Genomic DNA, 13,591 nt, shown 5'->3' with positions numbered 1-13,591 from the left:
GAGGGCCGCATATCGGGATGCCGCAGTGAGCGTGTCACTCATTTATAACATAACTGATGATGCTGGGAAGGTCCCAATGACCACCTGTTCAATAGCTGTGCGGCTTTATGGGTTTTATGATTACAGTCTTGTGGAATGTTAATCAGTCTGGAGATCTGGAATATATAGCTACAGACATCAATTTCCTTTTTCTTAAAATACTGACATGGATACTGGCAGAGGAATGTAGACGTGCATTTCTGAGCTCGGAAAAAGAGAACACTACCTCCTTTTTTTCTGCAAGATCGGTATCAAAGGCAGACATATGGAGTGGAGGGAGTTCGCCCAAAAAAAATGTCAATTGTTTCAAAAAAATAACTGTTTCAAACTTGTAGAACTTTCTTACTTCTGTGGAACAGAAGTAGTTTTCTTGCAATAAGAGTGTAGAGTTTTCTAAAATTACAAAAAAGTACCAAAAAGACTTTTATACACTATATATACACTGAAGCAGTGTTGAATTATTTTAAACTAAAGCTAAAACTATTAAAAATGGGGCTTATTAGGGAAAAGACTACTAAAACTACAACGGTAATAAAAATACATTCAAGTTAAATAGAATCTATTTAAAAAAAAACAACAACAATTCTAAAACCAAAAACTAAATGAATCAAATTAATTTGACAAAGAAAGTCATTTTAATTAAATTATAAAAATTAGAAGTAAATTCAAAGTCATTTGCATTTCAAATGAAAATGAAAATATAAAAAGAAAGGTTAATTCAAAATATTAATACAAATTATAGTTGTACATAAAATAACATTTAAAGTATATAAAATACATAAAATAATAAAATATTAAATAATAATAAAAATATATAAAGTCTAATTTTCTCGCAGATGACTCTAGAATCATGAAAGCTTTCTTTTAGCAAACAAGCATACAAGTAATTTTGTAATGAGTAATTTAAATTATCATGCAAATATTAAATTGCATGTTAATTTTGTAATGAGCCTGAGTTGTGTAAAGGGTAAGAGTCTATTACAGTATTACAGAAATACCTAACTGTAAGTTATCTGCACTTTCAATATCAAGAACAACAAAAAAACAACCAATCTACACTGATTACTATGTACTGTAAATTTTATTTCTATGCACTTTCAATGTTCATTGCACTAGTGTTTATATATCTTAATTTATAGCTTATTCATATCCATTTGTAATTATTTTCATAGTTTTTGCTCATAGTGTACATACATTTACTGCACAACCCATCTGTATAGTATGTTCATATCACCCATCTGTATATCATACTGATAGTATTTAAAAACTTGTAAATTATGTCCATAGTACTACTGTACATACATTTACTGCACAACCCATCTGTATAGTATGTTCATATCACCCATCTGTATATCATACTGATAGTATTTAAAAACTTGTAAATTATGTCCATAGTACTACTGTACATACATTTACTGCACAACCCATCTGTATAGTATGTGCATATCACCCATCTGTATATCATACTGATAGTATTTAAAAACTTGTAAATTATGTCCATAGTACTACTGCCTTATCTGTATATTTCTGTACATATGTAACATATTGTAGGCACTGTATATCCTGTACCTCTGCTTATTGCACTTCTGGTTAGATGCTAACTGCATTTCGTTGCCTTGTACCTTACATGTGCAATGACAATAAAGTTGAATCTAATCTAATCTAATCTAATCTAATATGACAACAGATGATCATCCAAAGTTCATTACATTGTCAAGTGTGCATGCCCAAATATAATTTAATTAAAGCTCAAATTAAGGAAAAGTGGGCCATAGAAGCCACAAAAATGAAGAAGAAAAAGGCTGACAAATAAGAGAGGTTTTCAAGTTTTTTTAAAATCATTTTATAACCTTTACAGCAGTAAAAGGAAAAACAAACGTCGTTTGCACTAAAAGTAGAGCATTGCTCAGTTAAGTGCTGAACTTGTGTTTTGTCTACACAGTTCCACCGTAATTACATGAAGCCTATAGTTGAGCAGCCCTCATTACGAGTCTCAAACAGTCCAGAAGGAAAGTGTGACTGAGAACAGCATGAATGTGAACGTACCCCATTCTCGCAAGGCTTGTCCGGGATCCCCTTGCGCTTCCTGTCGGCCTGCTCTGAAGTTTGACTTCCTGGAAATAAAACAAGATTACATCATCACCCCTGCACTCCAACAATGTCCAAACGGTTGCAGAGCTTAAAAACTCTCACTGTGGGCGAACATAATCAGTGCTACTGGACAGAGGGGCATTTTTGTATTGACGAAACATAAAATAATAAAACACCAGTCACACGTATGGCTGAAAAAATAAAGAAAAAGGGTAGCTTTGAATCTAATGAGCTTATGATCCAGAAGTGGGATTTTGGCTGGCATATTTACCCAGATCAGTCTGTGCCGAGACAGTGGGTTGCTTAACAACGTTTACCAACCTCCAGCCATTTCTCTTTTGTGAGCCTTTGTTTCACCAGCACTCCCAACTGTGCCATCTATAAATAAGCAGGTGCTTAATTCTCTAAATCCAGGGCTGTGTTATTATGTGTAATCCTGTCAGAGGCTCTGGAAATACCAAGACCTTCATGGACCGCGCTGCCTCTGATAGGCCTGTACACAATCCTACTGACCGCCCTCTGCCCTCTCAGACTAATTTAGAATGTAGTGATACGATGAACTAGAATTTCACATTTTCACATTTCAGGGCTGCTTTCCGTGCAAAAACCTACTGCCACAATGTTTCCATGGTGTTACTATGAGGCTGCTAAGGTGTTATGAGTGGCTTTAATGCATTGTTATGCAGTTGCTAAAAATTAAATAAAATAAATGCAAGCTTGATAGTTTAAGAATTATTAAGTATTAAGTATTAGTAAGTAAGTATTAGTATTATTAAGTATTGATAGGTTAACTATTTTAGTATTGTAATTTTCATGGTTATAATTAACAATCAAAAATGGAAACCATTTAAATATTGCAATAAATATTAATTGAAATAATACAGTATAATATAAATACTGACAGACAGACAGACAGACAGACAGACAGACAGATAGACAGATAGACAGATAGATAGATAGATAGATAGATAGATAGATATTTTATAGATAGATAGATAGATAGATAGATAGATAGATAGATAGATAGATAGATAGATAGATAGATAGATAGATAGATAGATAGATAGATAGATATTTTATAGATAGATAGATAGATAGATAGATAGATAGATAGATAGATAGATAGATAGATAGATAGATAGATAGATAGATATTTTATAGATAGATAGATAGATAGATAGATAGATAGATAGATAGATAGATAGATAGATAGATAGATATTTTATAGATAGATAGATAGATAGATAGATAGATAGATAGATAGATAGATAGATAGATAGATAGATAGATAGATATTTTATAGATAGATAGATAGATAGATAGATAGATAGATAGATAGATAGATAGATAGATAGATAGATAGATAGATAGATAGATAGATAGATAGATAGATAGATAGATAGATAGTTTACTTGATGTAATAAGATAACTAAAATCTAAATAAAAAGGAAAAATTTAAAAATAAAAACTGATTCAAAATATTACCAAAAACTATAGTACCTCAATGATACTAATATTTTACGGTTGTACTTCAAAATATCAAAAAATATTTATATTAACTATTTGGGTTTTTTTTTTGGTTTTTTTACAATATAATATATATTGGGTTTTTTTGCTTAATATTTTTTATTTAATAACAATAAAACCATAATTATTATTGTATAGTCATCTATAGCCATATCAAATGGGTCAAAAAATAGTGGGAATGTAGCCTATAAAACTGGAAAGAGTTTTATTTTTTTTAATACAATTTAGCCCTAAACGCATGGTTTGCACTCAAAAAGTTAAAAGTAATTTTTCAGCTGTTTAAGAAAATCTTTAAAATTTTCTGTGCAGATGCTCTCACCTACAGTTTCACCCCAATCATTCATTAATAATGTCTTCATAATAATATTTTTTTTGTTTTTTGTTTTTACTGTGCAGCCCTAATTCAAATCACTAATCCTATGTATGAGCAATATAAATAGTGATGCATTCTCTCATTTTATTTCTCTGTGGAGGTCAGACAAGCATCCGTGCTCCTCATCTCCTCTAGTCTGATGGTCTGTCTCAGGTGCAGACATGAGCGCAAGAAGGCGGGAGACCAATTAATTACACACAAAGAGGATTAGTTACATAACTGCAGAGAAAAACTCTGCAAAGCCCAACGCTCACAGGACTCTCACTTAAAACAACTGAAAGTTTTAATAGAAAGTTACTAATCACAAAACTCAACTACAGATTAGCACGTTGGTTCTGAAGGTAAATCTTTCCAGCCAGTAAGGTTTTTTTAAAGAAATTAATACTTTTATTCAGCAAAGATGCATTAAATTATTCAAAAGTGACAGTAAAGACATTTATAATGTTACGAAAGATTTATATTTCAAATAAATGCGGTTCTTTTGAACTTAATATTCACCAAAGTATCACTTTACACAGCACAACTGTTTTCAACTATGAATGATTTCAGAAGGATCATGTGACACTGAAGAAGTTGTGCTTTGGGTGTCCCGAGATCGAATCTCGCCTTGTGGACCTTTTCCCATCTCTCTCTCTCTCCCACTCGCTTCCTGACTTCTCTACTGTCCTGTCAAGGAAAAGTGCAAAAAAAAAAAAAAATTCATGGACGTGAACAATCTCGTGTAGCTTTTGCCCACCTTGAGAAATGTTTGCGATGGGAGACTCCTCATGCCGCAGGTAGAACTTCACTTCCTGTCTCCTCTGACCCCATTTCTGTAGGTGCTCGAACATCAGCTGATCAAAAGGGATCGCTCTCTCTGTGAATAAGAACACAGACACTCTTTGTTACAGTCAGGCTATAAAACCATGCAGTCTATGCTTAGCACAGAGAATGTGAATGTCAAAACTGTTATAATACTTCAAGGAAAAGATCTTGGAGCGCTACTTGCTGAAAGGACCTCCATTTAATGATCCCAGAAGGTGCTCTTTGGTTGGGTTCAAAAATATATCTATAGAAAAAACGGATCCAAGGCACTTCTTCCGGTTCCAAAATGTAAAAAGCCTTTATTCAAACATGGCTCACTCTAGGAACATTAAAAACTGCACACTGATGCATTTCGGCCTTCCTCAGAGTGTGTCAGATACAAAATTGATCACAGGTGTAGATATAATCAATTGCTCAGTAAAAAAATGAAGATACCAAAATAAAAAAATGTTTCTACTGTTATAATACTTCTGTTTTAATCTAATCCACATTGTATGAAAACTTAAAAAAAGAAAATGTCCTTTCTATTATGCAATAGCCCCGTAGCAAAACACGGTGGCGTGTCCAGATGAAAAAGGTCTGGCTATCCTTGCTGAAGGCTATCTTTACTGTCTTTGACAGTGCGGGCCGCGTGCCATGTGTGGGACACTAGAATAACAGACCCGCAGGAGCCATGTAAACAAACCTAGAGGCTGCGGCCCAGGCCCTGAGACGTTCTGACCCACATACTACCACCCACTGTCTAGGACAGACTCTGACAAGGACGTCATTGTTGTGTGATGGACAGTGTTGCTTTCTCTGTGGCATCTGGTCCATGAACGTTTCCATTCAGTGATGTAACAGAGCTAAGCAATACATCTGTATCTGTCAGCCATATTGAGCAGAGCATGAAGAAATCCGACTGCACTGTACATATGGCATGTGTCTGTATTCACTGACTAAAGAACAGGTGATTCATGAGACTCGACTAGAAAGTACTAAATCATTTTACAGTACTGTGTAATATGTTGAATCAACATTAGTCTCAGACTCATTAGTCTCGCCTACAGGCCCCCATGAACCATTTAAAGCAATGTTGTGCTGATTTATTAAAAGAAAGCTGAAATAAAATTAAATATAAAAATGATAAATAAATAAATAAATAAATATTATAATAGTATATAAATAATACGAAAATAACCTTGGTTCATGAAAGAACAGTACAGTTAACACAAAAATAGTTGTCCAAAATGTCAAGCTGTCCAAAATCCGATCTGGTTTTCTGCAAATTCTGGCATTCAGGGTGCATCGATTTCTTTTTCTTTCAGTTTTTAAAATCAGGTTGCTAAAATTAAGCAATTAATATACAGAACTAGTCACTGGATAGTTAATATAGCATCAAATTGCTGAAAAATATTCAGACTCTACATCTAAATTTGCATACTATCCATCCGAAATTTTATGGAAGATTAAATAAAGTTAAGACATAGCCAAAAGAGCTCAGACGGTGCAGATTCATGCATACTCAACATGGCCCACAATGCAATGGTTCTCTTTTGACTTTTTCAGCTAGATGAATGCATTTTAATGGATTTCATTTAGCCAGATGCTAACACGACTAACTAACACAAACAGTGAATGACAAGGGACTTGTTCAGATGACTCTTTTCCACATTAGTAAAGTGGTTCTTGGAAAGAATAAGATGAAAAGTGGACCAGACTTTATGCCAATTATCAAAAGTCTGGCTCTACAATAATAAGTCAACCATACTAGGTAAAACTGAAGAGTTTATATTGTCTAAATTAAACTAAAGCAACAGACTATTTATATTTCAACTCGCAAATTAAAATATACTACCATTAAAATGTTTGGAGTTGGTAAGATGTTGGTAAAGAAGTTTCTCATGCTCACCAATGCTGCATGTATTTGAGGAAACATTCAAGAAACATTGATTATTATCAGCAGCAATGTTTCATATTTTTGTGGAAACCGTAATGCATTTTTAAATTCAGTATTCTTTGATCAATAGAAAAAGAAATGCATTTATTTGAAATATAAATATTTTGAAACATTATAAATGTCTATACTGTCATTTTTGATCAAAGTAGTTCATCCTTGCTGAATAAAACTATTTATTTAAAAACCATCTCAATGACCCCAAACTTTTGAATATTAGTGTACAGTATGTGCCAACAGACTCATACCTTTTCCTCTCCAGACCTCAGCGAGGTGGCAGCCGCTCTCCCCAGCCTCCTTACAGAATTCCACCACATCCTTGCAGAGCGTCTCTGGGGTAATGGGCACCTCGGTCAGCAACTGTTGATTATCACTCAGGAATACAGTCAGAATCATCTGTAAAGAGGAAAGAATAACATCTTTCTTTGAGTGAACTTCCAGCCTCTCATTTTGACTGTGTGGGCTTCTCCTTAATCTATCTTGCCTGGTCATAATTCTTGAAATGTTTGTTAATTTTCCCTGTCGTCTCATCAAATGAGTGCCAACTGCACAGACAGATGAGAGCTAAATAAAAGACATTCAAAAGTTGAGCTGAAATCAAGGGAATTGCATGTTTCTTCTACACACTGCCAAGAAAAAGGCATCATTATGCCTGATCTATTATCTCCCACGTACCACAAAATATTGGCAAGGACTTTAACCACACACAAAATGGAAAATATCTAAGGTTTCTAGGAGATTTAGGAAAGAAACCTTCCAGCAAAGTCTTTGTCATACATCGACGTCAAACAAGTTATTTTATTTAGTCATTAGATGATACTCCATCATTCAGAGGGGTTTCTATCAAAGAGGATTAAACTAATGAAAACTGGATTAAGAATTGGCCAAAAAACGTATGAGAAACACTGATGAAGAACGAGACAAAAAATAAACTGTTGGTCAAATGGCATTTGTCAGATTTTGGGTGCTGCTCACCTGTGCAAAAGACACTGTGGTGAGATGTCAAGTGGCATAATAAAATAAAATAAAATAGCTTTAAGCACTCCTTATAAAAAATAAAATAATAAAATAAAATGCCTTTAAACACCCTTTTAAATAAAATAATATTTAGATTTTTTTTTGAAAAACATTAATCTGTCATTTTAAATAAACAGAGTACAGTAAGAATGATTGCAACAAATAAATCTCTTCAGGTATCTTTAGGTATACCAGGCATTTGGGAAATGCATGTATTTTATTACAGCAGTCACCAATAAAATGTAAACACATTGATGTATCCTTCATCCAGCTTCACTTCACTTACAAATTTAAAAATCTTATAAATCCATCTGAATTCAATTCCCACAGGCTTTACTCCTAAAGTGTAACACAATCCCTCCAAACAAGCAAGCAGCCGATTGAAAGAGAAATTCTGTGAGGGTTGGATTACAGGGCAGAGCTATAATAATCTGATTAGACGGGGGTGCAAACATGAGAGCGTGTGGCTAGAGAGCTAAGGAAACTGTTTCGCTGGCTGAAGCCAAACAAATCCAGAAAGGGAAATGCTGCTGTGATCTGTGAAGACAGCGGATAATCCCGACCTGGACAGCTGCCTGGAATTTTATTGTCACGAGGTTTCATATTAGAATAGCACAGGGCCAAAAAAAAAAAAAAAAAAAGTCAAATCATGCTTACACTCTATCTGAACAATTCAATTGCATGGCCAAAGACAAACATTGTAAATCAATTAGAATTAAAGGAATAGTTCATCCAAAAATGAAAATTCTGCCATCATTTACGGTCAAAACCTGTGAACCTTTCTTTCTTAAGAACACAAAAGGAGACATTCTGAAGAACTGTTTTAGTCCATACAGTGAAAGTCAATGGGAACTAAGACTACATTGGACAACTTTGTATAGACAAAAAAAAAAAAAACAGACATTTCTCAAAATATCTTCTGTGTTCCTCAGAAAAAAACAGTGGAAATGGGAATGACATGAGGGTTGATTTAATGAAAACAGAATTTAATTTCTTGGGTGAACTATCCCTTTAAACAATGAAAAGGTAACACTTTACATTAAGGTTTTATTAGTTAATAACATTAAAAACAGCTAATAATGAACAATATTCTACAGCCTTTATTAATCTAAGTTAATTTCAACATTAACCAATCAATTTCTAAAATCAAAAGTTGTATCTGTTAACTAATATTAGCGAAGATGAATACATGCTGTAAAAAGCATAATGTTCATTGTTAGTTCATGTTGTCTTGTATATTAACTAATGTTCACAAATTAAACCTCATGTAAAGTGTTACTGAAAGACAGTCTGTGAATGCTGTGAAAAACTGAAATATAGCATCATCTTTTACTGAATGAAAGTTCCATTCTATTTTTTTTAAAACACACACAAAAAAAAAACGAATTTAAACGTTCCTCAATTTGCATAAACAAACAAAAACATAGAAATTATGTACTTATAATGGATATAGGAAATACACCCCAAACTCATGTTATACTTCCATTTTAAGTAGATTTCTGTCAACATATTTTTTGTTTGTTCTAACAAATTGAGAGAATTTTCTCCTAATCAACAGCATCCCACAACTTTTCCAAACTACAAAAGTTTGCATGCAAGAAATAAACAACAAGCCTATCTCAGCATGCGACAAACATGTGCGTGAAATAGCACCCTTTGATTTAACATATCCGCGATCCGTTCCAACTTTAGCAAGACTCCATTTAACACTCCTCACTTACACATGCACTGAAAAACAAATGTCAGTCTTCTGAAATCCACCATGCCCCAGACATGTACCGCTATTTTAAGCCATACACAAGTGCCTAAACTTCTATCCTCGGCATCCCCTCGTCTGCCCCTATCTCGCTTGTCTTAAGCCCTCTGGACTTTTACCTTAGTCGCCCCGTGTGGCACCTTGAACTTCCGGTCTTCCGTCCCCTGCGTCCACGCTCTCTTTTGCAGCCAGGGCCTGGCCTTGGAGGCGCTGACCAGGCTGTGTAGCACCATACTGATGAACCTCCTCATGGAGCTCTGAGGCTGGGGTTGATGGATTGGAGGAGCTGGGCAGTCCAGGCACTGGGGAGCTGCCTGCTGCCACTGGAGTGTGTGTGTGTCTCTCTCTCTCTCTCTCTCTGGGTGCCTGGCTGTCTGTCTGACTGAGAGTGTGTGAGTGGAGATACTATAGATTGGTCAAGGAAGGGGAGGGGGTTTGGGGGCATTTTGGGAAGGGGAGGGGGGCCGGTGAGGGTGGGTGAGCTCTCTTTCCCAAAGTGCATTCCCTCAGGAACAAGCAGAGGTGCCAGGGGAAGATAAGAAGTATCTGATGACATTACACAGACCGTCCTGTGACATGTCACTGATAGAGCGGACCGAACTCCACGTCACGCTCACTCAGACCAAAACACACACTTCGGCATAGGAAGTCACACTCATGCCACTTACGTTATCGAATTAAGAAGAAAAGATAGACTATATGCACTTAATGTATACAAGGGCTTTAAAGCCTGCCGATCATCCATTCAGATGAAAGTGCTCATGAAATCAAAATTTACTTTGTTAGTGCACATTGCTAGTCTTGAGGTGAACAATTAATCTGTGCAAGTCAATCCACTTAAAAATTGTCTTGGGAATTTTTTATCAAAATCTGAACATTTACTTCAGCTCTGGAATGGCATTCCTTCTCTGATGACGTCAGTTTGACGGTTTGGCCATAAAATCCTTAACTGGAAAAATAAAACCTTGCACTCTCTTCAATATTCTGTTTCAGTTGGAAATCCGTCACAATACTGAAGTAAAGTTGGCAGCAACTTCTGGTCCACATTTAAAATACAAACCACATTTTACCAAGGTATTTCAAAATGGTTGCTAGTGTAGTTGCCAGAGTAGTTTCTGGGCAGTTTCTAGCATGTTCTGAATGGTTGCCAAAGCTTTGCTAAGCAGATGGTAGGGTGTTCTACTGTAGATGTTTACAGAGTGTTGCTAAATGGATGCAAAGGTGTTCTGGGTAGTTGCCAAGGCATTGCTAAGTGGTCGATAAAGAGTTCTGAATGGTTGCCAAGCAGTTGCTAGGGTGTTCTAGGTGGTTGCCAGGGAAAGCAGTTGCTAGTGGGTTCTAGGCCGTTTCTAGCATGTTCTGGATGGCTGAAAAGGAATTGGTGGTTGTTGCTAGGGTGTTGTAAGTGATTACAAAAACACTGCTAAGCAGCTGCTAGGATGTTCTGGATGGTTGCTTACTTGCTCATGTCAAAAGTGCCCGTACCACCAAGATATTCTGGTCTCTAAATTTGACTTGAATCCCTCCTTAAAGGGATAGTTCACACAAAAATGAAAATTCTGTCATTAATTACTCACCCTCATGTCGTTTCAAACCCATAAGACCTTCATTCATCTTCGAACACAAATTAAGATATTTTTGATGAAATCCGAGAGCTTTCTGATCCTCCATAGACAGCAATGCAACTACTACATTCAAGGCCCAGAAAAGGACATTCTTAAAATAGTCCATGTGCTGGAGTTCTGATGTAGACCCCAGATGCGTTGTGCCTTTTTTACAAGCAGAGTAATAAACATGTATACATCGTGGTACTGTTGTGAATGCGTGAGCTGACTGACAGGGAAGAGAAGAATTGTTGAATAAAGTCATTGTTGTTTTCTTTGCGTACAAAAATTACTCTCGTAGCATCATAAAATTACGGTTGAACCACTGATGTCACATGAACCGTTTTAATGATGTTCTTACTTCGTTTCTGGGCCAGTGTCAGTTGCAATGTTGTCTATGCAGGGTCAGAGAGCTCTTGGATTTCATCAAAAATATCTTAATTTGTGTACCGAAGATGAACGAAGGTCTTAAGGGTTTGGAATGACATGAGGGTGAGTAATTAATGACAGATTGTTTTGATTTTTTTTTCTTTGATGTCTATTGGATTTTTGTTGTTTTGTCTGCCAGAAAAGTTGAATATCTGATTGCTTTGAAAACTAAGCTCTGGGAAAATTAACCCTAACATTTATAAGTATGATAATCATAATAGTGATGCATGCTTTAGCATTAGCACCACTAATAATCAATATGGGCTCATCTCTGTCCACTATGATTGTGCAGTATCTACAGAAGGTTTTCTGATTCCAAAGAAGGAGCTGAAGTCGCAGCACTCAATGCTTTGTCAATAATAAATCTCAGGACACAGCCAGGCCTTGTCACTGTGGGTCTTGGGCGTCCTGACAAATAGAGCTCTGGCTGGGACACGTCTGACCGGGTAAAGCTGCCCAGTTTCCACTGTACAAACTGTTATTGCTTCCTTTAGTTTGTAACATCATTAAATAAGAAGCTTCTGTATGAAAAATCCTAAAAAAGACATCAAAACACTTCTATGAACATCATATAATACTATCCAACTGATTAACACCCAAATGTCTGAACATACAACTCAAAGCATTTTTAATTCATTTGATACAAATGGTTTATGTGCCCCTGCTTAAGCATTGTGGGATTGTTGACACTGTGAATGCTCACCTGATTTACTTTACTGAGCCATCAATAGGGTGTCCATAGCAATGACTGCATCCATGGAAACATGTCAGTTCCCCTCACTTCACTGCCGGTCAAAGACTTGCATAGTTAAATGCAGTTAACAGCAGTAAACAGCACACTCAATCTAAGAGCATTTAACGGCCCTGACAGCTCCTCGCTCTCATGAGTCTGACACCTGGACCTGTCCTGAGCTTGAAAACAGACCAGAGTATGTTTGGATTTCACATTTAATGGAAGTTTTGGCTTTGATGGCATGGAAAAAGGACTAAAAGGAAACTGAAATGAAAAATTAGGGAAAATGAGAATAAATCATCATGAATTCCAAGAAAGAATTCATAAATAACTCTCCAGCCTCTTACTCATAATCAATAATCATTAGTCACAGTTTTATTTAATTTTTTCCATGTAGACAGACAGAAACAATTGTAACTATATATAGAGAAGTATATATAGATTTAGTTATAGATAGTTACAATATTTACAACTACACAAAAATGAAATCTACAGTTATATATAGAACTACATTATATTTAAGTTTACTGAAAGAAATTAATACATTTTTAATGGTCGATATATCCAGAGAGCAGGTTGGTTGATATACACTATACCCATCAAAAGTCTGAGGTCAGTAAGATATATTTTATAAATAAATTAATATTTTTATTCAGCAAGGATACATTGAATTTATCAAAAGTGACACAAAAGACATTTCTAAAGTTACAAAATGTTCTATTTTAATAATAATAATATGGATATTTATATATTTATACAAATGTTCTGCCAAACACTATATCATGTAATAATGTGTGCTAATGATATTAATTATAAAATATATAGTTTTCGTCCTAGCTTCTGATTCGTCAATACAGCATTTCAGCAGAGCTGAAATCCACAACATAGTAATATCTATGACGTATGTTTACCTTATTGTGTTGCACCCATAGAGGACACTGACATCATATTATAACTTCATAAGTTTACTGCCCTCTCGTATTGATATATAAACAAACCTAATCACAAAATAATCTAAGTAACCATTATTGCAAAGGTGAAGCACAGGAGTCGATTCCCTCAAGAGATTTAGAGATTCAGCGATACTGTGAGGTCGTAATTTCAATAATGCGTCTCAGGGGAGATGTGAGCGACACTAGTGAGGACTAATAACTAAAGCACACACTGGCTCAGCTTCCTACTACAGTGACGTGGGACGTATTAAAGATCCTGAGCTGCCAACACTCTCTGTTCTGAGTGCAGATGAAGTTGTAATCTCACAACCAGAAAACTGCCAGCCAGA

At 35.5% G+C, this 13,591-nt stretch overlaps 1 protein-coding gene across 4 annotated transcripts in view; it reads right to left on the bottom strand.

Annotated features, from left to right (window-relative positions):
• The window catches only part of LOC306885983 (apoptosis-stimulating of p53 protein 1-like), a 46,719-nt gene that overhangs the window by 27,261 nt on the left and 5,867 nt on the right, over positions 1-13,591 (bottom strand). For 2 of the 4 annotated variants that reach the window (XM_079442822.1, XM_079442824.1), the window contains exons 1-4: positions 9,663-9,931; positions 7,019-7,166; positions 4,767-4,886; positions 2,086-2,153 (exon numbers count right to left, since the gene is read on the bottom strand). In XM_079442822.1, coding sequence (XP_079298948.1) covers positions 2,086-2,153; positions 4,767-4,886; positions 7,019-7,166; positions 9,663-9,794 — 468 coding nt within the window. In that variant the 5' untranslated portion in view covers positions 9,795-9,931. Of the gene's footprint in view, positions 1-2,085; positions 2,154-2,401; positions 2,483-4,766; positions 4,887-7,018; positions 7,167-9,662; positions 9,932-13,591 lie in introns of those variants that run through there. The other 2 variants (XM_079442823.1, XM_079442825.1) reach the window with 2 other exon arrangements.

This window comes from Barbus barbus, assembly GCF_936440315.1.
Source record: "Barbus barbus genome assembly, chromosome: 20".
Classification (NCBI taxonomy): Eukaryota; Metazoa; Chordata; class Actinopteri; order Cypriniformes; family Cyprinidae; genus Barbus; species Barbus barbus.
Note: the sequence above shows the minus strand (reverse complement) of the source record. Positions and strands in the feature narration are given on the sequence as shown.